Here is a 21,687-nt window from a genome sequence, read left to right as displayed (position 1 = left end):
TAAAAAAATAAAAGTAATTCTGGAAATGCAAAGTCATACATTAAATATTTGGTGTGGAAGATAAAAGAGCCTTATTAAAATACATTAGATACAAAAACAGTAGAATGGAAAGAATTACTAAATCATTAGTATTAGGAGATATTAAAAAGTAAGGACGGCTGTGCCGTAGCTTAGAATTCACTCACCAGAGCACCACTACTAAGGAGAATCATGAAAACAATAAAGGTCTCAAACCAGTTATGTTCAACTATTCGGAAGCACGTCCTCCTCAGGTTCCACCACTGTTTTCCCCTCCCTTCTTCCACACTGATTTGGCAGCACTTGAATCTTTGCACACAGCCTGCAAATATAATGTGGAGATAAGCGTATTCACATAAATCTGTGGTTTTCTTCGTATTTCCTGGCGTGTTGCTGTTCCCTGTTTCCATTATACTGTGATCCATGTCTTGCTAAGATAAAGCTCTACAGCCTGGAGTAGCAAAAGCACGCTCATTAGCTATGTGCAGGTGTGAATATTTTTCACCACTTTAAATGTTCCCTTGGTTAAAGACATTTTACATTTTCTGTCACTTTAAAAAAATGACTACAAAATGGAAATTAATGATAACAAGAAAACCTACTTACTTAAAGAGGATATCAGCAATAATAAGGTTCTTTTCCAATAATACAAAGTATGTTAAGGTACAGGGTTTCTTGTGGCAATTCTAGAAGGACTTTTATGTTTTCCAAAATTCACTTAGTCCTCAGAAGTGTGATTTGCACAGTCACACTTGGTCACTGCCTTCTTCACCTTGCTTCCCTTACACTCTCAGCAGCAGCAAACCCACACGCATCTTGAGTGCTTTATTAAGCATCATGGAGTATACAAAACAAACAAACAAACAAAAAAAAACACATCTAGTTTCTTCCCAAGAAACTTACATTTTATTTTTCAATAAAAGATTTGAGTTAGAAGAACCTTGCCCCAAGGCAAAAAGATAAGATATAGAAAACAGGTTGTAAGGAAAAGAAGAGAAAGAATGGAAGAAGGGGAAAATAAAATAAATAAGGAGGGAACTAAGAAAGAATGAAGGAAAATAATGGAAGAGAATAAGATGCATTTCACAGTTTAAAAGTGGAGAATTATTTTAGAAGATAATATATAATTGGTTACCAGCTGAATTTATTATAGCTATTCAAGAGAATAAGAAACTTTGCTATCAGTCTTTTTATTTATTTATTTTTTCCTACTCAGCCCACCCTGAGGGTGAGGCTGGTGTGGCATGTGGTGCAGGGGATGGAACCATGCAGTCCTGTGCAGCTGCTTAAGCTTGCCTTACTTTAGACAGCCGAGCTATCTCATCAGCCTTCTACTATCATAGTCAGAAGAGGGTAGTTTTAAGGACTTTGAGTGATGTCTATTTATGAAACAGAAAATCATTGACATTTAAACATATTAGGGAAATAAAAATAACACTAAATAGAAAATATGCAATATATTCATGTGTCCCAAACTCTATGTCCCAAGGAATCAGATCCCAAGGAAATATTAGAGAAAAAATTATATCTCATACCAATCACTCATATTTTACCAGGCTCAACAAGGTACTGTCAATGTGTCAGATGTCTAAGACAGGCCATACTTCCCTGACTCTTCCAAAATTTATTGAAAACTCATTTACACATTAAAAATTTGGGTTTTTTGGAAGATCTTTTGTTTCTTGATTTTTTAAAGACAGCATCTCACTGTGCAGCCCAGTCTGGCCTCGAACTCATGGCGATCCTCCTGCCTTAGCCTCCTGAGTTTTGGGACTATAGGTGTGCACTATCAGGCCCAGCTAACACAAATTCTTATAAGATAATTTTGACTAGTATTTAAGATGCTCATTTATTGCAAAATTGTCACTGTCTTTTAAAAAGTCTATATTAGTTATTAGGTTTATTACATTTGGGTGTGTTTCTTCATGCTGTTTTTAATTTTTTTTATTCATTTTAATGAGAAAAAAAGATAAAATAGCAATGAAACAGTTTCAAAACAGGTTGGTAGGACAGTTACAATAATTAATACATTGCATATTGTTGTATTCCTAGTAGTTATTCAGAGGACAAGATGTAGACATGACATCTTGTCTAAACAATATTAGTACAAACCTTTCTTCTCATTGAACTAAGAGAAAGTAGCTGTATATCTATCCTAACTATCTTGTATATACATATATATTTTTCACTACAAAATGGTCCTTTATTTATATCTCCCTTTTTTGTTTTGTTTTGTCAGAGATGGGTATTACACTGCTGTTAGGTTTCTCCGTGTTCTTCAAGCCTTTCCGAACATGGGTGGAGGTCACTGAAGTACAACGTTACAATTTAAATTCTCTTTGTCAACACACTGAGGGTAATTGAAAACACATCTACCATCAACGTCAGTTGTGTGTGATTCATTTTGTGAGGCAACAGCTAAAAAGGTGGCACTCTACAAATCAAAGATTACCATGAAGATATTTGTCTTTACCTTCTGTGAAGCAGGCTTCGGGTTCCAGAGTTTCTTCGGGTTCCACAACAGGCTGTTCTTCCGCAGGGGCTCCGATGTCCACAGTGCTACCTTCCGATGAGCTGCTGCTTTCATTAAGTTTCTGTTCAAGAAATGGGTACAAAAGTAAATCCTATTAGTTCTATTTATTTAGTAAGTGCCCTTCCAAGAAAGAATTATTCTTATGGATTTACTTTGTCTTGTCTTGAGGTACTATTGTAAATTGAAAGCAAAAGAAAAATTGAGTAAGAGGTGAGAAAAATGTTGTGCATTGTGAATTCACAAAGGATGAAGTCAGATTGCTGTGCTATGATGTTACAAATGGTCATGGGTCACATGGATGAGGAAAGTGCTGTTCTGTGGATTAGGGAAGGAGGTGGCAAGGGGATGAGGAGAGGTAGGAGGAGGAAAAAGAAAAGCAGAGACAGGGAGAGAGAAAGAAATCCTACCTTAGAAGGAAGTGTCAGCAGGTTATTCTTTATTTTAATGCTTGACTGCACATATTTCTTTAACAATGTCTTGCTTGAGAGCAAATACTATGCATTGCTTGAACTCATGGTACTAATGCTCATGGTTAGGGTGCTCAGAATTATTTATTACAAATGTATTAATGTTCCATGTGTTGTTCAGAGAAAATTATACAGTAGGTTAAAATATATGGATAAAAGTAACCTTAGCTGTACTAAATAAAAGTTTATTTCTGTGAAATATTTCAGACTCTGAAGTGTTGCAAAAAATGATCAGTAAATAACTTGTGAGAAAATTTAATTTTCACCTTACTGACAAACTGTTTTCATAATATGTCATGAGAAGCCAAAAGGAAGGAGTCCAGTTAAAGATAATATACCTCATACTTTGACAACAATAACTTGACCAAGTTTCCTTTTCATGTTTTATTTCTTTTTGATATAGGGTTTCATTATGTGGAAATCTTGGGTTCAAGCAATCCTGTCTTAGCTTTTGAGAAGTTGGGATTATAGTTAGGTACTTCAGTCTTGGTCAGCTCTATTTTAAGAGTTCACACACACACACACACACACACACACACACACATAAAGATAGCATAAATAATAGAGAATATCAACTTACCCACTAAGTCAGGAACAAATCACCAATGTTCTACATTGATCTTTAAATTCTTGGTAAGATTAATTAATGAATTCAGTTATTTATATTTTTGAACAGCAACAGTGTGGAAAGTCTGAATATTTGCTGATGATTAAAATAGCCATGGCACTTTTTGCACCATACTTACAAAACTGACACTTAGATTTAATGCAATCTCCATCAAAATGCTAATAACATCATTACAGGACAAGAGAAAACAATCCTAAAATTATATGGAACCATAAGAGATTTAGACCAGCAAAAGCAATACTTGGTAACAAGAGTGAAGCAGGAGGTATCAAAATCCTAGATAATAAACTATATTACACAGCTACACTGACAAAAACAGTATAGTACTTGAGCAAATATAGACATGTGGACCAATGGAAAAGAACAGAGGATACAGAGACAACCTCAGACACAGGAGCTATCATTGACCAAAGATCAAAATCCTATACTAGGGAAAATATAACCTCTTTAGCAAATGGTGCAGGAAAAACTGAATATTTACATGCAGATGAGGGAAGGTAGACCTATATCTTTCTTCATATACTATACTAAAAAAATAGTTGAAAGATCTAAATATTAAAACAGAAACACAACCTGCTGAGGATAAAGTAGACAAAACTCTTAAATTCATAGGTAGAATCACAAACTTTCTGAATACAGCTACAATTTCACAAGAAATAATATTGAGTATCAACAAATAGGATTATATGAAACTGAAAAGTTTACATACAGTGAAGGAAGCAATCAATGGAAAGAAGAGACAACCTAAAAAAGGGAAAAACTTTGCCAGTTAGCATTAATAAGAACTAAAACTTTAGATCTCCTCCAAGAATAAAAAAACCTCAAATGAAAAATGGACCAGTAAAATGAATAGACATTTCTCAAAGGTAGAGAAATGCAAATTAAAATAACACTGAGATTTCAACTAATTCCAGAAAGAATGGCTATCATTAAGAAATCAAATAATATCAATTTTTGATAAGGCTGTGGAGAAAAGGGCCCTTCGGTATTGCTGATAGAGGAGCACACGAGCACAAGCATATGGAAATCAGCATGGACATGCCAAATGAATTCTATCTTGCTATAAAGGAAATGTCATATAATTTTAACTCACTGGGAACTTAAAAAGAACACTTGTAGCAGCTCAAAATTCTAAGGAAATCCACTTCTTCACACATAGTACCAAATTATAAAGATCAGGGCTTATATCAACTTTCCATCTATTCCTCAATTTCATTAGGATTGGATTTTAGTTTTCCAATCAGCAGCTGTGAGTCCTAACATAAAAACATGTGATCCCACAATGATAAAAATGTTACTTTTATTTCATGCCTACTGATTTCTCTCTAAATATTCTTCCATGATATCTCTTGCCCAAATGATGACAAACTAAGTTTTTATCATTTTTATTATTCAAAGTTACTGCATTCCTGGTTAGACCTTCTCCACATGAAAGAACTGTTATCCAAGCACTCAATATTATTTTAAAGAACATTCTAATATCATTCACTTTTGTTTTGTAACATAACTTTGTAATATTTTACTCATGTACTTCTATACACTCTTTTTCATGCATATATTTGGGCTATACATCCATATTTTAAAAGTCTTAAAGATTATTTTAAAAATGATTAAGTGTCTAAGAGTAGTATTCCAAAGCAAGATCTCCTCACAGAAAGTCTAGACAAGTGATCCTCAGTTTTCATGTTAAATTTCAAATTCTTTTAAGGCAATCTACGTAAATTCTATGGTTGATCTGAAGTGCTGTAGGGAGGAAGAGGCAGGCCCAGTGGCATTTGTACTCAACAGTCTCTCAATTGACATGACAATTTTTGTTCAGCCACAACTTTTGAAACTAAATTCTTCACTCCAGTTGCTTACAATATCATTTCTTTTTTACACCTGGACTCAAAATCTCCTTATTTATTATTTCTTGTTTTTTTTTAATACTGACAGTATCAAAAGCCAAATTTATTTAATTGCATCTCTGAAGTAGCTCTTTTTTTGTGGTTCAATTCAGAGACTCTTAACAGACTGCCCTGGATTCTAGCCCAAGATACATCATTCTCCTAACTGGTTTCACACATTATCCTGGCTACTTTTACTCATTATTCTGGAGTTTGTATAGAACAGAAATAAATGAGTAGTGGAGAATTAGTAATTTTCCCATAGTAAAGTTAGGGCTACTAACCTCTTAGTGAACTGACCGTCAAGAAGTTATTGAGTACTTACTGTATATCTAACATTGCAGTAGGTCTTTTGAAGATAAAGTTTCTATAAACATGATCAATAACCAAAGAAATATACTTTCAAATTGGATAGGTATGGGTTTTCCTTTTTTGTTATCTCTAAGCAGTTCTGCCTAACTTCAAAGCTTTACAAACTCTGTCCAAATCTCCACTCATTATTAACTTTGAGTAGATGTCTGGATTTTTAGATGATCATTACTCTTACTATTGCAAGAGTCAAGAAGCTTTTTGAGGTTTGAAAATATGTCTTCAAGGTATGTGATTGTACTGGGTGGGTTCTTGTCAGTTGGGCCTTGAGGAGTTGAGAAAATGTGAGTTATGTTCTGTCTCTTCTTAATTTCAGAATGAGAGAAGGAGGGTATGGGCAAGACAGTGTGAGAGTTTGCTCCTGTGTGGGGGCCACTGGTAAGTGCATCGGTAATGGGGGGGGTTGCAAAGCAAATCTGAACTTCCGTGTTACTGTGACTCTCCTCACCAGTCTCTGCTTAGAGTCTCAGAAACTGGGGGCACCTGGTCTTTTTCTGCAGCTCTAGCCTCATCTCCTTAGATTTTTTGCCTTGACCTTCCAAGCTAATTGTTCCTACACATGCCCTGTTGTTTCGACCCTCTAGATTCTTGCATCTGTATCCTGTCCAATTGGAATGTTCCTCAGTAAAATGTCTTCTTAAATATTTTAATGGCTTTTTAAAAAATTAATTGAAGCAATTTTAAAATTAAATTAAAAAATGTATACAGTATCACTTTTCCTAGACAGACATGTAAAATAATTTATTATACTGGGTAAATGGCATAAAAGAAAAAAGACAATATAAAATAATTATAAGCAATTCCTGTAAGGAGACTAAATGATACAGACTGTTGAGATTGCTATGAAAATAGTAATGATGATGACAATTTTTTGAATGCTTACAATGTCAGACATTGTTCGAGGCACATTGCATTTATTATCATACTTGATATTGTCTCTATTTTTGAGATGAAAAAGTTAAAGAATAGATATCCAGGAAGGGTTATAGAGTAGGAATCTAACATGGAATTATATTACCCAGAATCTAGCTTAAGTGTAAGTTGTTTTTCTTATCAACATTATAACTATGTTCTCACATGTATTAAAACATACCCAAAGAACTGATAACTTCAGTCACCTGTAAATTTAACCCCAGTATAATGTCTGAGGTATTATGATGACCTACTACAGAAAAATCATTGTCGAAATTCTGACATGAGAACATTAACATATTGAGATGAGAGGATATAATTGTGGTGAGAAGAGATAGTATTTTGAATCAATACTGTTCCAAGATGACAATTCATGTTTAATATTTAAGAGTTATTTTTTTAAAGAAAATTTTATAGCATAATCATGGCTTATCAGTGTCCCCATTACCTTATTAATTTACCTCCTCTCTAAACCCCAAAACTGATAAATAATGAAGTAGACAAAAGGAATAAAGCTTAAGCAGTAAAAGCCAAAATGGTGAGATTATGTTTAATAAGCCATAGATTGCCTTATTGAGAATAAGGAATATTTGCTGTGGGAAGTATCAGCTATCATTTAATCCCTCTCTAAATAGAGCATGTTATAAATTTACTTTGCTGTAATGACAGAGCACAATATAAAGCATCAAAGAGGAGAAACCATTCTGCTTATTTCTGACCAAAGGGGAAGAAATGGTGAAGTGCATATAGAAGATAGCTAAGGTAATTATGCTACTAATTGCTATAGTTCATGGAAAAGAATAATTTGTGCTTTTATTGTCTTATCAGTTTTGCATGCTTGTATATTGTACTCTGAGCGCTCCTTTGAAGATAACAATATCAGTGTAATAACCATTGTTGATTTCCTACTAACTTGTCTGGAAATTCTGTATCTTTTTTTTTTGTCTTTACAAAAAAGAAATGGAAGTGAAACAGTCAGAAAATTTGAGCCAGTATGATAATTTTTAAAAGAATATTGACAGGAAACTGGATTTAATAATACAGGAAAAAAACCTGAAATGAAATAGCACTGAATAAATGCTTTAGTATTTAGCTTAGAATTTTTAACTGGGTGAGACAGAATTGCATTTCAACAGAAGTTCACATGAAAATGATGAGAAATTGTTACTTTTTAAGAAACCAAATATAGATGGACAAGATAACATAGCTAACAAAGATAGAAGGACAAAGGCTACTTTATTATTTGATTGAATCAAGGGAAACATGATGTCCAGTATCATGGGAAATAAAACTGTGATTTCAATCACACTCTCAGCAGAGTAAGTTTAATGATGAGAGTCATTCAAACTGGTTCTGTTAATGGCTGAATATAGCCTTTCTCTCTGGGGTAACATGACATTTCATTGTGATTTTGATTTCTCTACTTCTGAGGGTTAGTGATATTGAGCATTTTTTCATATACCTATTTATGCTGTCATGTCTTCAGGGTATAATATTAATGAAATAAGTAAGACACAGAAAGACAAGTCCTGCATGATCTTGTTGTTATATGGAATCCTAAAGTTAAGCCCATGCAAATTGGAAGTAAAATAGTGGTTCTCAGAGACTTGAGAGAATAGGAAGAGGGGGTTATGTGGAAGAGTTGATGCCAGGAGTGAAATGTAACAGTCAGATAAGAATAGAGTCTGATACCATATTGCACAGAAGGGTGACTGTAGCCAAAGACAATTCATTGTGTATTTCAAATAGTAAGGGGGAATTTAAATGCTCCATAGCAAGAAAATGATCAATATATATGGTTATTAATATGCTGATTATTCTCATTTGATCATTATACAGTATATGCACATATTAAAACATCACATTATACCCATATATATGTAACACCAAAGTTTTACAATAAAATTTTAAAAAGAAGAGTTGCTAAGCTGAAACAGTTTGACTTGAGTGTCTACTGTGTACTAATCATACATAAATATGTCATAACCTAAAAGTAGATACATGGGCAATTAAAATTATTAAGAGACATTTGGTAATTAGTAAGATTACAAATACTGTGAATTCATTATTTATTATCCATGATCTGTGTCTTATATTTCTGAGTCTTATCAGAGGAAGTGGCACCTTTTATCTGTGAATTCAAGATCACTACTTTTAAGGAGAATGGAAGTGTTTCTCCAAATTAAGAATTCCTGATCATTCAGCACTATAACCCACAGGAACAGTGTTTATACTCATATTAGACAACACATTAAAATACAGGACAGGGATCAAAAGCTCATTCATTAATATTCTTCCCAATAATAGGTCATGTGCATTGATGGAATATACTCTATTTTATTAAAGATTTAAAAAATTACTAACTCAAAAATTGATTTTTCAGGGGACCATGACTCATAATATGGGAAATACTATATCTCTAAAGTTTCTACTACCCTAACATTTAGAATTTCAACTAATGTAGTGTTCCAAGTTCTGAAATGTTACAAACAGTGAAGAAGTGCAATTGTCTCTCGTGTTGGAGTAGTTAGTCTCCTTATGAGGAGATCGCTCTTACTTTCAACCAGGAACAATGCAAAAAAAAAAAAAATAAAGCTATCACTTTACCAGGTTTTTGCAAAGAAGTATTTGTTATGGGTGTTCTTTAAAATAAAATAGTGGGGCTAGGGAGATGGCTCAGTAGAATAAGCGCTTCCCTGGCAAGCACAAGGGCCTGAGTTCAATCCCCAGTCCTGCCAAAAAAATAAAAAATAAAAAAATAAAAAATAAAATAAAATAGTTCCTGCTTTCCTTTCTATATTCCACAGATAGAATGTTATAACTATTATTCTTCATCAAGTATTATAGTTGGGTCTAAAAATTCAAGACAAATAAATCAGGAATAGGAGGAATACTGTCACATTTATTTAATCATAAGTTCAGAACCAATTTTATAAATGTAAAGTCCACAAAGTTTTATAATATAATCTATACTTTCCCCCAAAGTCTATATTCATAGACATGAGAAATGTGAATAGGATTGATCTACTCTTATGTCTCTGAACGTTTCTCATTACACAAAACACAAACACCTACAAAGCCCTCTGGTTGGTGTCAAGTTATAAAACTGTAGCTCTATTATTCCTCTATTCCAAAACAATTAAGGTGACTTCGATCATTCAGAGATTCATCATAAATACTTGGATCACTTCTACAGGGGTATATTCAATAATAAGTCAAAAAATATCATAAGCGTTTGGCATCAGATGTGGGTAACTATCAAAATGCAACATTGTTTCCCTTGTGCATGGTGATATTCTAACAGAATTGTGTCCTTAATAAAATGTCTTTGATGTATTCAATTTTAAAAACATATTTACACTATGTACATTAACATGTGGGAATGTATTTTGAATTTTCCAAACACTGTAAAGTGAGGATGTTTTTTAAGACTTCTTTTGAAATAGCTTATATAGCTGATCCTCAACTTGCAGCTTCCAATAAGTCTTCAGTAAGTGGGAAATAGTATAAATAAAAAGTGCATGTAGCACACCTAGCCTACTGAACATCACAGCTAGCCACGCAGCACACTGTCAAGCAGCAGTTGTTTACTCTTGTGAGAGTGTGGCTGACTAGGAGCTGTGCGGCCCATAGCCACTGGCCAGGATAGAAAGAGAGGACTGTGTACCACTTATGGGAAAAGGTCAAAATTCCAGATTCCACATGTGATATCTACTATATGTGCATCATTTTTACATCAATGTGAACTGGAAGAATAGTAGGCCAAGTCACTGCAGATAAGGAAAAGTCTGTATCCTCACCGGAATCTTTGCTTATTCTCTTTCTTTGTTTCTTTCTTTCTTTTTCTTTTTCTTTTTTTTGTATTTTAGGGAAGGGTCTACAGGGTGTTCAGGGTCTCACTACTAAATCAGACTGGTAGTGATCCACCTGTTTACAGCCTCCCAAGAGCTGGGATTACAGGTGCACGCCACTACACCAAGTCTCAATTGCCATCTCAGCATGCCTTAGGGGCGGGGCCTGCACAGCATGCCCAGGGATCAAACCCTGGCCCCTGTGCCTGCTTGCAGGCACTTTAATCCACTGAGTTATTTGGTTGGCCCTGCTTATTATTTCTAAGTAGGTTGCTATGGACTCAACTGCACCACCTCCTCCTTCAAAGATTGAATTTCTAACCTTCAATGTAGCTGTGTTTGACTGAATCTTCTAGGGGTGTAATACATGCTTATGCATTCATGAGTTTGGAGTTCTAATCCAATAAGATCAAAGACCTTATAAAAAAGAAAAAACAAAACAAAACACCAAAACTGCTTCTCCTTGTGTGTGCACCAAGCCCAGGTCATGTGAAAATACCGTAAGAAGGTGGCTGTCTCAACCCAAGGGCAGACCTCCTCAGCAGGCAATGAGTGACGCTGCTGGCACACTAACACAGGTTTGGCGATGATATGCCAAGAAGCTTAATACTAGGAAAGTGTCACTGTAATGATAGAAGATATGAAGGTAATTTCTCATCATTAGAGTTCTCTTTCAAGTCCTGGGCTAATGTGACACAACAAAGACACACCAAATGTACAGACAAGGGCTCCAAGTCCTTGTCTCAGAGCTATACCTCACCAGTCAAGTGGCCTTAACCTCTCTTAAGCTAAACTTCTTATCAGAAAAGTTATAATTGAACACTTTTCTACAGGTTGTAAGGAATAAATCATTGTATAATGATTAGATTAGTTCATTTATTATGTCATTTCTTCATCTCTCTAACAGATATCCTTTACTAAAAATGAGAAAACTGGGCCAGGGAGATAGCTCAGTAGAATAAGCGCTTGCCTGGCAAGTGCAAGAGCCCGAGTTCAATCCCTGGTTCTGCCAAAAATGAGAAAACTCACATATCAGCATGTTGTTCGATGTATTATTAATCATTCTTCTGAAATTAAATCTTTGGCACTTCAATTAAATGCAATTTTAAGAGATGGCAAAAAAAATTTTAGATGGAAAAAATAGGATCATAAATACAGGTAACAAGACGTACACACACACACACACACACACACACACACACACACACACTCACACCCCTTTCTATCTTTCTATGTTTATGAATCTTACCTCTTTGCTTTCTTCCAGATCAGATTCACTGCTAAAGTCCTCTGTGTTTAAATTTTCAAAGTCAGACTCTCCCACAGCTATTGGTACGGTTACAGTAAGGCTGGGATTATTGATGAATGACATATAATCACTTTCATCTATAATGTACTTTTCAACACTGCTGCCAGTTCCAATGCCACTTGTAGTTCCATTTACATCTCTCAGATAGTCAAGGTCCTTCCCAATTTCTCCTGTATGGTTGGACATACAACTGTCCTTTTTGTTGTTTAAGTCATCAAGTGGCTTAATTTCATCTAAAATCTTTTTTTTCCTAACAAAAGCCTGCTGAATAAATTCATATATTTTTCTCTTCACGTAAGCTATCCCCTTATGCATCCTGTCCACAGCAATCTGAAGGTTGTTCATTTCATTATCATCATCTGTGGCTGCAAGGTTGTCTGCGCTAAATGAGCTCAGAAGCAAAGCCAGAAAGAGATTCAGGACCTTAAAGACAATAAAGCCATGATTATAATTTCACCATGATATAAAGATTATATTATGCTTACATCATCCTTTAGATACGGAGGAAACTGTAAATTCGAAAACTTGATGAGAAAGACACAAGACAGAATCATTGCTAGAATTCAGGTAGGTTGGGGATAGAGCATAGCAGAAGAGCACATGCTTTTCATCAAGCAAGAGGCCCTGGACTCTGCCCCCGGTTCCCTGTCTGCCCCCTAGTTTGGGTGCGCAGAATTTTATCACCCAGCTCAATAGCTAGGTATAGACATGCTTTCCATGGCTTTCGAGTTTTTCCAATTTTCCAATGCAGTTGAGTGGCTGACCTACAATATCATGAAGCTTAAAATTATATAGTAAAAGAAAACAGATTTACATATGTTCAGCAGAAGAGTTTTAAACTTAATGAACATTAAAATCTAAAATGATGTATTTACATACATACTTTATACTTTCCTTTTGACAAGCAGGTGTTGAATGTGAATTGAGAAAATCATTATTTCTCTACACTATGATTAAAGGTTAAGATTTAAAGACATTTACATTTTTTTCTTAACAGATTGTGTTTCTCTTACTTCAGTATTGACTAATTAAGAGAACTACATATAAATAATGTCTAATATGTCCATGAGAGTGGCACATTAATGTGCATGTCTTTTGGAGCATACTTTTATATTCTCATAGTATCCATGGTAGCATTCCAAATTTAAGAAAGAGTAAGAAGGTTTACTATGTTCGTATATCATGTGAGCCATCTTTTGTGTTTACTTAGAACCACAGAGACAATCGGCCAATCTAGACTGGCTAAGGCATATGCCACATGACATAGGGTGACTGAATACTACATTCCAGTGACAGACAAGAAAATGGCACAGTCAGTACCAACATTCTTGAAACCAACACTTTTTAGTGTTGCTGACAGTCAATATTGCTCTCTTTGTCTCTGCCTGTGTCTGTCTCTTTCTCTCTTTGGTCTGTTTCTCTATCGCTGTCTCTGTATCTCCATCAAACACACAACTTTTGGGGAATGGGTGCATTGTCTATGAGTCACAGTTGTGTCCTCCACTTGCAAAGGGATATATATATATATATATAAATGGCATTTGTAGTAATTGTAAAAAGGGTTCCTTTTTAATTTTTGGGAGGTGTATATTTTCCAGAGAAAGAATTAGGAAAAAAAAATTTGATTCACATCTTGTATCTGACTTAGCCCTAGTACTATATAAGTAATACAAATGGATATGTGTAGTACAGACTTCCTTTTTTGCTTGGCTCTGGATTTTTAAAGTAAGTCCATTAAATTGTCTTCATAGTAATTCACATAACATAACAAATGCACAAAAATGACTGATACAATAAAATTGTGTATTAAAATCAATTATTATTATATTCTTTGTTTTTAAACACATGGAAATGTAAAAATTGTGAATATAATATTTCTAAGGTAAGAGACATTTAAAACTATTAATTATAAAGGGATTTTTGGGCAAAATGGTCACTATTTTATTATCATATTAATATCTTTCTTAAATGCACATCATAAGTCAGTACATACCACTAGGTTTCCAATCACCATGACCATCATGAAGACAGTAAGGCACATGGCTTGGCCAGCGACCTCCATGCAGTCCCACATGGTCTCTATCCACTCCCCACACAGCACGCGGAACACAATCAGGAAGGAGTGGAAGAAGTCGTGCATGTGCCAGCGCGGGAGTTTACAGTCACTGGCAATCTTGCAGACACAGTCTTTGTAGCTCTTCCCGAAGAGCTGCATGCCGACCACGGCAAAGATGAACACGATGATGGCCAGCACCAGGGTGAGGTTACCCAGAGCACCCACGGAGTTGCCGATGATCTTTATTAACATGTTTAATGTTGGCCAAGATTTTGCCAACTTGAAAACTCGGAGCTAGGAAAATAGAAAAAAATAGTGTGTGTGTGTGTGTGTGTGTGTGTGTGTGTATATATATATATATGTATTTATACACACACACACACACACACACACACATATATATATATATAATTTTGATCATTAGATTATTACAAGCATTAAATGTATTGACATGTACCAAAAAATCATGATTAAAATAAAGTCTCCAAAATTAGGAGTCTAGCTCAGTGGTAGAATATGTGCCCAGCATGCATGCAGTCCTCAGCATCTCCCCAGTATTTGGTTGAGTCACTGACAACATCTGCCTCTCCCTACACTACGGCACTCTACAAGGCTCATGTAAAAGCAATACCTAATCTGAATGGCAGCTGAGTAGTAGGTGACTTTGCTCTTTGGAATAAATGATTTGTAAGTAAGTAAGAGAAAATATATTTCCCCCCCATTTACCAAACATGAAATTTAAAATGCTAATAGTTGTTTTGCAAAATCTATGAGAGTCCTATACAAGAACACTGATTGTTAAGAAAAAAAAACCTGGTTCTTATTTTTACTCTTTTGTTTTGTGTTTTTTTTTTTTTTACCAATCGGAATGAACGGAGAACTGATAATCCTTCCACATTGGCAAGACCAAGCTCTACCAGGCTAAGTGTCACAATGAAACCATCAAAGATATTCCAGCCTTCTTGGAAATAATAGTAAGGATCCATGGCAATAATTTTCAGAAACATTTCTGCTGTAAAGATCCCAGTGAAAACCTAAGATCAAAAAAAGTTACTCTAACTCCATGAAATGATATTATAATACTTGCTTTTAGAACAATATTTATGCTATTTTTGCAGTAATGATTCTCTTACTAAGATCTTTGTACAAGAGCTTATAGTTGATATAATTCTCTTATGTTATTTCATTTTATCCTTAAGCACAGTCCAATAAGTGGAGTCATGGAAATATTATATTTTTTCCTTTCTGTACAAGAAAGTAATATCTTGAAATGGGTGAAGTAACTCAACAACACAATACAACTAGAAAATGGAAAAATTTGTATTTGAGTACAAATATTCTACTTTTGGTAGTATACTCTCCATTACATCAAATTGCCTTTTGCTCTAGATTTCATGCAACACAGATATTGACAAGTATGCCCATGAACAGCTTTATTTATTTATAAGGTAATCATTTCCCTCAAATCAGAGAACTAGTATACATGCTTATATATTATTAGAATATGTGCATTGCTATCATTGTTCTATGTTACACACATGAAATTTGTAAACCTCTAACAAAATAACATAGGAAATTCATGTATTACTTTAGCAAGATTCTTTTTCAGCAAATAAAAGCTCATGTTTCTAAGTTATGCTAACCGACTTACATTTTAATAATTTATTTTTGAAGCACAAAAAGGAAAGAATTAAGCAACAATCTTTAGCAAAATGGTTTACTTAATCCCACAATACCCAAAAGGTATCCATGTTTTTCAATATTTTATGTTTTGATATAGAGTAGATGTATAAAACAGTACTTAGAACCTATATCCCGGAAGCAAAAAACTGAAGATATTTATAACTTGTTACATTATTTCTTGCAAAGATAATAACTAAGAAAAAGATTACCTATATCATTTTTGCCTCCTATGGTTAATGAGATAGTGATACCATCATTTCAAAAAAAAAGTGTCTTAATTTGAACTACTCCTACATGTTGAAAAATTTCAGAGTATATAGTACTGATTTTTTTTTTTTTCAGAACTAGGGCTTGAAGAGGGCAAGCACTTATTCCACTGAGCTATCTTCTCAGCCCCCTGAATTTTTAAGTACTACAGTCTGTCTACACCTACTGTTCTCTTAATTTTTGCAACACATTGAGTGTCGTTTTTAACAAATAATGTGCGGTAGTTACACATAATTCCCATTTGTGGGGACAGAAGTTATGAGGGAGTGCTATCATTTATTAAATGTAAGTATTTTCAAAACAGAAAATTTGAAGACTGAACACATTTACCTTCCAATATGCTTACCAAATTTCCTACTGTAAGCACATTATTGAAATGCTCCGTCATGGGGTAGTGCTCCATCGCCATGAAGAGAGTATTTAAAACAATACAGATGGTGATGGCCAGATCAACAAATGGGTCCATCACGACCAGGTTGACAATATGTTTCACTTTTAACCAGTATGGAGAACAGTCCCAGATTAAGAATATGTTGGAAAATTTATACCAACAGGGTGGGCATTTCTGCCTGGATTCTTCAAGTTCTAGATGGAAGAAAGAAAAAGGAAAACACTGGAAGATTCTTTTTATACACACAAATATTTATTGCAGATAGACTGGATAGAAACTGGACTCTTTTTCAGAAATAGACATATTTTCATGTACTATAAAGTCAAAGTATTGTGTAGTTGATTAAATATTAAATCCCCATTCATATTTTTTTGGGAGGAATCTGGTCATGGTTATGTTTGTCACTGGACTCGAGGGTTCTTTTTATGTATTTTTTTTTTAGTATAGGGTCTACAGGATCTCACTATGCAGACAGGATTTGTAGCAAACCTCCTGTTTTTAGCCTCCCAAGCACTGAGATTACAGGGGCGAGCCACCACATCCAGTCTCAATTGCTGTCTCAGCACGCCCTGGGGGCGGGGCCAGAACTGCACGCAGGAGATCAACCTCTGTTACTGTATCTGCCTAAGCAGGTGCTTTAGTCCACTGAGCTTTCTGACCAGCCCCTCAAGTGTTCCTAAAAAAAAATTTGCCAAATGAAATTGTTCACAAAGTGCTTGTGAACGGAGGTGCCACTGTGGTTCATCACACAAACACAAAGAGCAGAGGTAATGTATGGATTGTAGCACGGTTCTGGGTGCGGCTGAAAAGATTTATTGAAGAGGGTAGTCCTGTCCCGTCCCGTCCCCCCGTTCCTCGCCCCCCCCCCCCCGCTGGGGGTGGCACCAACCATAGCCTTATATCTTGAACAGAAAATGAAAGGACAAAAAGAAGCCCAGTTCACTGCTTCCTGCGTGCCCTGCTGGGCTGTGTTTCTTCTGCAGTATCCCTTGCCTTGGAGCCAGATGACTATGGATTGAAAGGCTCTAAACTGTGAGCTAAAATAAGCATTTCTTCCTTCCACAAGTTCCTTTGTGTTGGGTACTTTGTCCTAGGCATAGCTAAGTCACTAAGATAGGTAGCAGAGAAATCCTTCTCTTCTTATGGGTCCATATTGTAGGCTCAGCACTTTGCAGGGCCATTTAGAAGTCTCAAGAGGAATAGTTGGATGTAATGTACCGTGTGAAATCCTGTTCAATGACTGGCTACATTGTCCAGGTCTTGTCCGAAGAGATAGCATGGGGGCTGATGTGAACAATGAGTCATCTTTTCAGGTTTTTTTTTTTTTTTAATTTGTACCAATCTTGAGGATATTTAAGATGAGGTTGAAGGAGACAGTGTAACTGAAGTCTGAAGTTAAGTGGAACAGAGAGTTGCTATGACTTGTGGGGTTAGAAACCCCTGACAAAAATGCTTTATAATGCACTTTCAGAGTTGCCACACACAGTTAATATAATAATCTTTAAAATCCATCATCATTAAGTTTAAATACATTTTAAACCTTTTAGAATATGTGTGTGCATATGAAAATAATGACCCTTGAGTGAAACCTACTGTTTTTAGGATGAGTTGTGCAACACTTTTTGGTAAATAGAGATAATTATTTCAGATAAGAGAATGACTTTACTAAAAAAATAAAAAGGGAATTGTGACAAACCTTCTACGGTATTTGTGAGGATGCTGGCTATACTCATTGCTCTTTGCCTTTGTGAAGGATCTTCTAGAAAATCCATAGAAACATGGAAAGAGCTTGACCTTCTCTTTCTCATTTCCGTTTCAGTAGTTGTTCCCTGTACAGAAAATGTTACTGCCTTAAATGATTAATTCAGACAATAGGATAAGCAAATAATCAAATGGTGACACAATGAATTTCATGAAACACATGCATCATGCACTTCCATATTTAATTAGTGATGGCAGATATTACTGACTTATTGTATCATTAACCTGGAATGTCCAAACTGTTGACCATTCAGTCATACAGCAAAAATGAAGTTTTTAAAAATTCTCTCATTTTATAATTTTATGAAAAGTGATGTAAATATGGTGTTCAGTAAATCTTTTGGTAGTCATATTTAATATTCATATATTCGAACTAGCAAAAAACTAATAAGTTACAGAATCATCTAAGTGATCAAGTATTTAATTTTTGAGAAGGTAGCCATTTGATTTTTAGGAAATACCAAGGATTAAAACACAATTAGCTGCCATCTCTTTTTCTAGACACAAGACACGGATGGTCATTGACAACACAAGATTTATGCTTAAAAAGAACACACACACATGCTGCATGGACAACAGTTTCATCCAGGGTACCAAAGCAATAAGTCAACTAATTCTGACTTAACCATGCCTCATCATGCTGATATATTTCCAATGAATGAGCTGTTTTAAAAGAGGCAGCATCTGTTTAGAAATTCCTCATTTGGGTATTTATTCACTGCTATAAGACATACTTTTGCACACAGACAATTGATATTATCTGCTTCCATTAACAATTTATCTCTTCATTTAGATGAGTTTTGAAAAGACATATCAGCATTTTTTTAGTAAGACAAATATGCATACTAGAAATTTTAAGGTAATAATGAAGCTATCTGTGTAAGCACAATGTTTTTGAAACTCTGAACTGAAGCATATATTGAAAATTCTGATGGAAAGATTTATTATACACCCTTTACATTTAAGCAGGAAGAGTATTAATTTAGTTTTATACCAGGGCCTTTGAGGGTGTCCTGATATCTAAATTCAGTGTGGGTATATAGCAAATCCTCCAACTGGAGGCAGTAATTATTATGCCTAATTAATTCTTAGCACTTTAAATATGTAAATGCATTCAGGTTTGTGCAGAAGAGTGTTGAGGTTTCAAGGCTCAGCTGGTTAGTCTATTGAAGGTAATACACGATGCAGGTGCATTCACAGCTTGACCAACCAGGAATCATTCTCAAGAACTCCATTCTGTAGAAACACTGGCTGGTGCAGCAATAATGGGCCAGCCATGCCTGAACTATTTAAAACTTCCTTACATTGTCATCAGTAGCTGGCTTATCTATTATCACCTCTGGCAGAAGCTGTCCAACAGGCGATGTAGGAACTGAAGGTCCACCAACCAAGGAAACCACACCATTGCAATCCACAGTGCTGTGCATCTTGCCATTCGCTGGGAACACGGCCAGCATCCGGGACGACCTGCTGGTCTGACTCAGGTTACTGTTGCGGCGCTCTCCATGTCGCCGGGGCACAAACAAGGAATCCCTCCGGCTCTCATTGTCCTCAAAGGTACTGTGCTCATCATCAGCAAAATCATTCTCAGATCCCACATCCTTTGCTCGCCCTCTAAAGCTGAAAAGACTTGTTCTGCTATTTCGCCTTGGAGAAAATAGGGAGCCACGGATGCTCAGTAAAGACTAAAAATTTGAAACAAATAAAAAGCAAAATCTTATTAACACAGCCCTTTGAAATGCACTTTCAACCAATGTGCCAGATTAAGTTAGTTAATGGAAAGTCCAGCATTCATAACAGGATGTGGCACATGCCTTTTGATTGACATTCTAAATGTATAGGTGTTCAGATTAAATTGGTTTTGTCGAAGGAAATTTATAGCTATTAATATTAAAGAATAGGGAGCTAAAATAGAACATAACGATAGCAAAAAATCCCTGTGCCATCATTTCTTAAGTTTAAATGTTAGCATCCATATATATAGCAGTAAATACTGCCAATGTTCAGTGAAGCCTGAATGCAAGATCTCCACAAGGCCACACTTGTTTTCATTGGTCTTTCCCCCAAGTGAATGCCAACACATTTGACAAATTAGCTTACTTTTCTAAAGTCACGAATTGCTATTCCTGTTTTACCTACAAAGCACATTAGTTTTGAAACTTGTTCCTAATGGTGTTCTTTTTGATAAAGTGCACCATGACGCATATTTTCTGAAGCATGTATGGCATCTTTATGAACAAGTTAGGAGAAAAATACAATTCAAAAATCATAAAATAATCAAGTGGTCATTACTGATTGCCTAGCTTCAGATCCACATTTGTTGTTGTTGTTGTTGTTGGAAGAGCTGACGATCAGCAGGATTGATGGTATCATAAATAAGTACCCAAAAGGCAATATCACAATAAACAGTCCAAGTCTCCTGACTGTCAGCCTTCCGTTCAAGTACACCAATCTGTAGATTCGCATATACTTGGAGTAAAACGGTCACATGTCTACTAAGTGCAGGAAAAGTAGATTCAAGTATAACAAAGCTAATCGCTGATTTATTTGGTGAAAGTCCTAGGTCCCTTTTCATTCTTCTCTCCTCCTCATCATTCTACTTTTCACCCACGCATGGTAACTCAGCAGCGGCGTACCTGGTGTGGGGAAGAGTACCTCTTTTCGTACGTCAGTCGGTTCCCTTCAATGGAGAAGCGAAACCCTTTCCTCCTGATGCTGTCTTCAGACTCAGATTTGTGGAACTCGTCCTCATCTTTCTCTTCTCCGCCAGACTGCTCTTTTTGTTTTCTTTTCTTCCTCCTGTTTCTTCTTTCCTTAGCACTTTTGGAACTCAACTTGGAGGCTTCGGAAGAGCTGTCCGAGAGCCTGCCTGCCGCGCTGGGCTCTCTGGAATGTTCTGAGACTGTGGTGGCGGCTGCCTGCTACATTAAGGAAAAATTTAGCATTTAGGAGAGAAATTTTGTCTTTCTTCAGAATTCCCTGAGTTTTTGTATGACACTTATAAAGACATTTAGCTGACTGAAGCTGTTTGAATATGGAGGATGCTTTGTAAGTTCAAAGGGCATTTTTTTCTATCTAATGAAGACTTTCAGAAATAATCTTGTTTTTTCCATTGCTAAATTTATTATATTTGTTACTGTTCATAGAGCACATATCAAAAGGGCTTAGTGACTGTCCATGAAGACATAACACATATTACTGTTTCCTCTAAAAATTGGTATTTAATTAGCATTGTCTTCTTTTTTAAAAAAAATAAAATTGATGCATGGAAGAAAAGCTGATGAGGTATTTAAGGCCATATACAAAAATGAGGTAATGATCTGAAATCTTTTCTCTGGTTATTGAAAGACTTCCTCAATACTTTTAAAATTGTACTAACTGAATTAATAATGGATTATAAATTTTATAATAGATGATTATAAAAATCCTTTTCTCATCCCCCCATGACACTTTATCTGCAGAAAAGGAGAAGGGAGGGTCAATACTTTCCTGCTAAGTGAAATGCAATGTTCAAATCTCCAGGAACAGGGCCCACCATTTTTTTTTTTTTTTTTTT

At 35.4% G+C, this 21,687-nt stretch overlaps 1 protein-coding gene across 1 annotated transcript in view; it reads right to left on the bottom strand.

The window, feature by feature from the left end:
• Scn1a (sodium voltage-gated channel alpha subunit 1) overlaps positions 1-21,687 on the bottom strand; it is a 172,278-nt gene that overhangs the window by 30,876 nt on the left and 119,715 nt on the right. The window contains exons 12-20 of the mRNA XM_004646393.2: positions 20,768-21,052; positions 19,436-19,816; positions 18,067-18,199; positions 16,326-16,564; positions 14,890-15,063; positions 13,967-14,323; positions 11,914-12,396; positions 2,492-2,612; positions 186-340 (exon numbers count right to left, since the gene is read on the bottom strand). Coding sequence (XP_004646450.1) covers positions 186-340; positions 2,492-2,612; positions 11,914-12,396; positions 13,967-14,323; positions 14,890-15,063; positions 16,326-16,564; positions 18,067-18,199; positions 19,436-19,816; positions 20,768-21,052 — 2,328 coding nt within the window. The remainder of the gene's footprint in view (positions 1-185; positions 341-2,491; positions 2,613-11,913; positions 12,397-13,966; positions 14,324-14,889; positions 15,064-16,325; positions 16,565-18,066; positions 18,200-19,435; positions 19,817-20,767; positions 21,053-21,687) is intronic.

This window comes from Octodon degus, unplaced genomic scaffold, assembly GCF_000260255.1.
Source record: "Octodon degus isolate 3935 unplaced genomic scaffold, OctDeg1.0 scaffold00267, whole genome shotgun sequence".
NCBI classification, from domain to species: domain Eukaryota; kingdom Metazoa; phylum Chordata; class Mammalia; order Rodentia; family Octodontidae; genus Octodon; species Octodon degus.
Note: the sequence above shows the minus strand (reverse complement) of the source record. Positions and strands in the feature narration are given on the sequence as shown.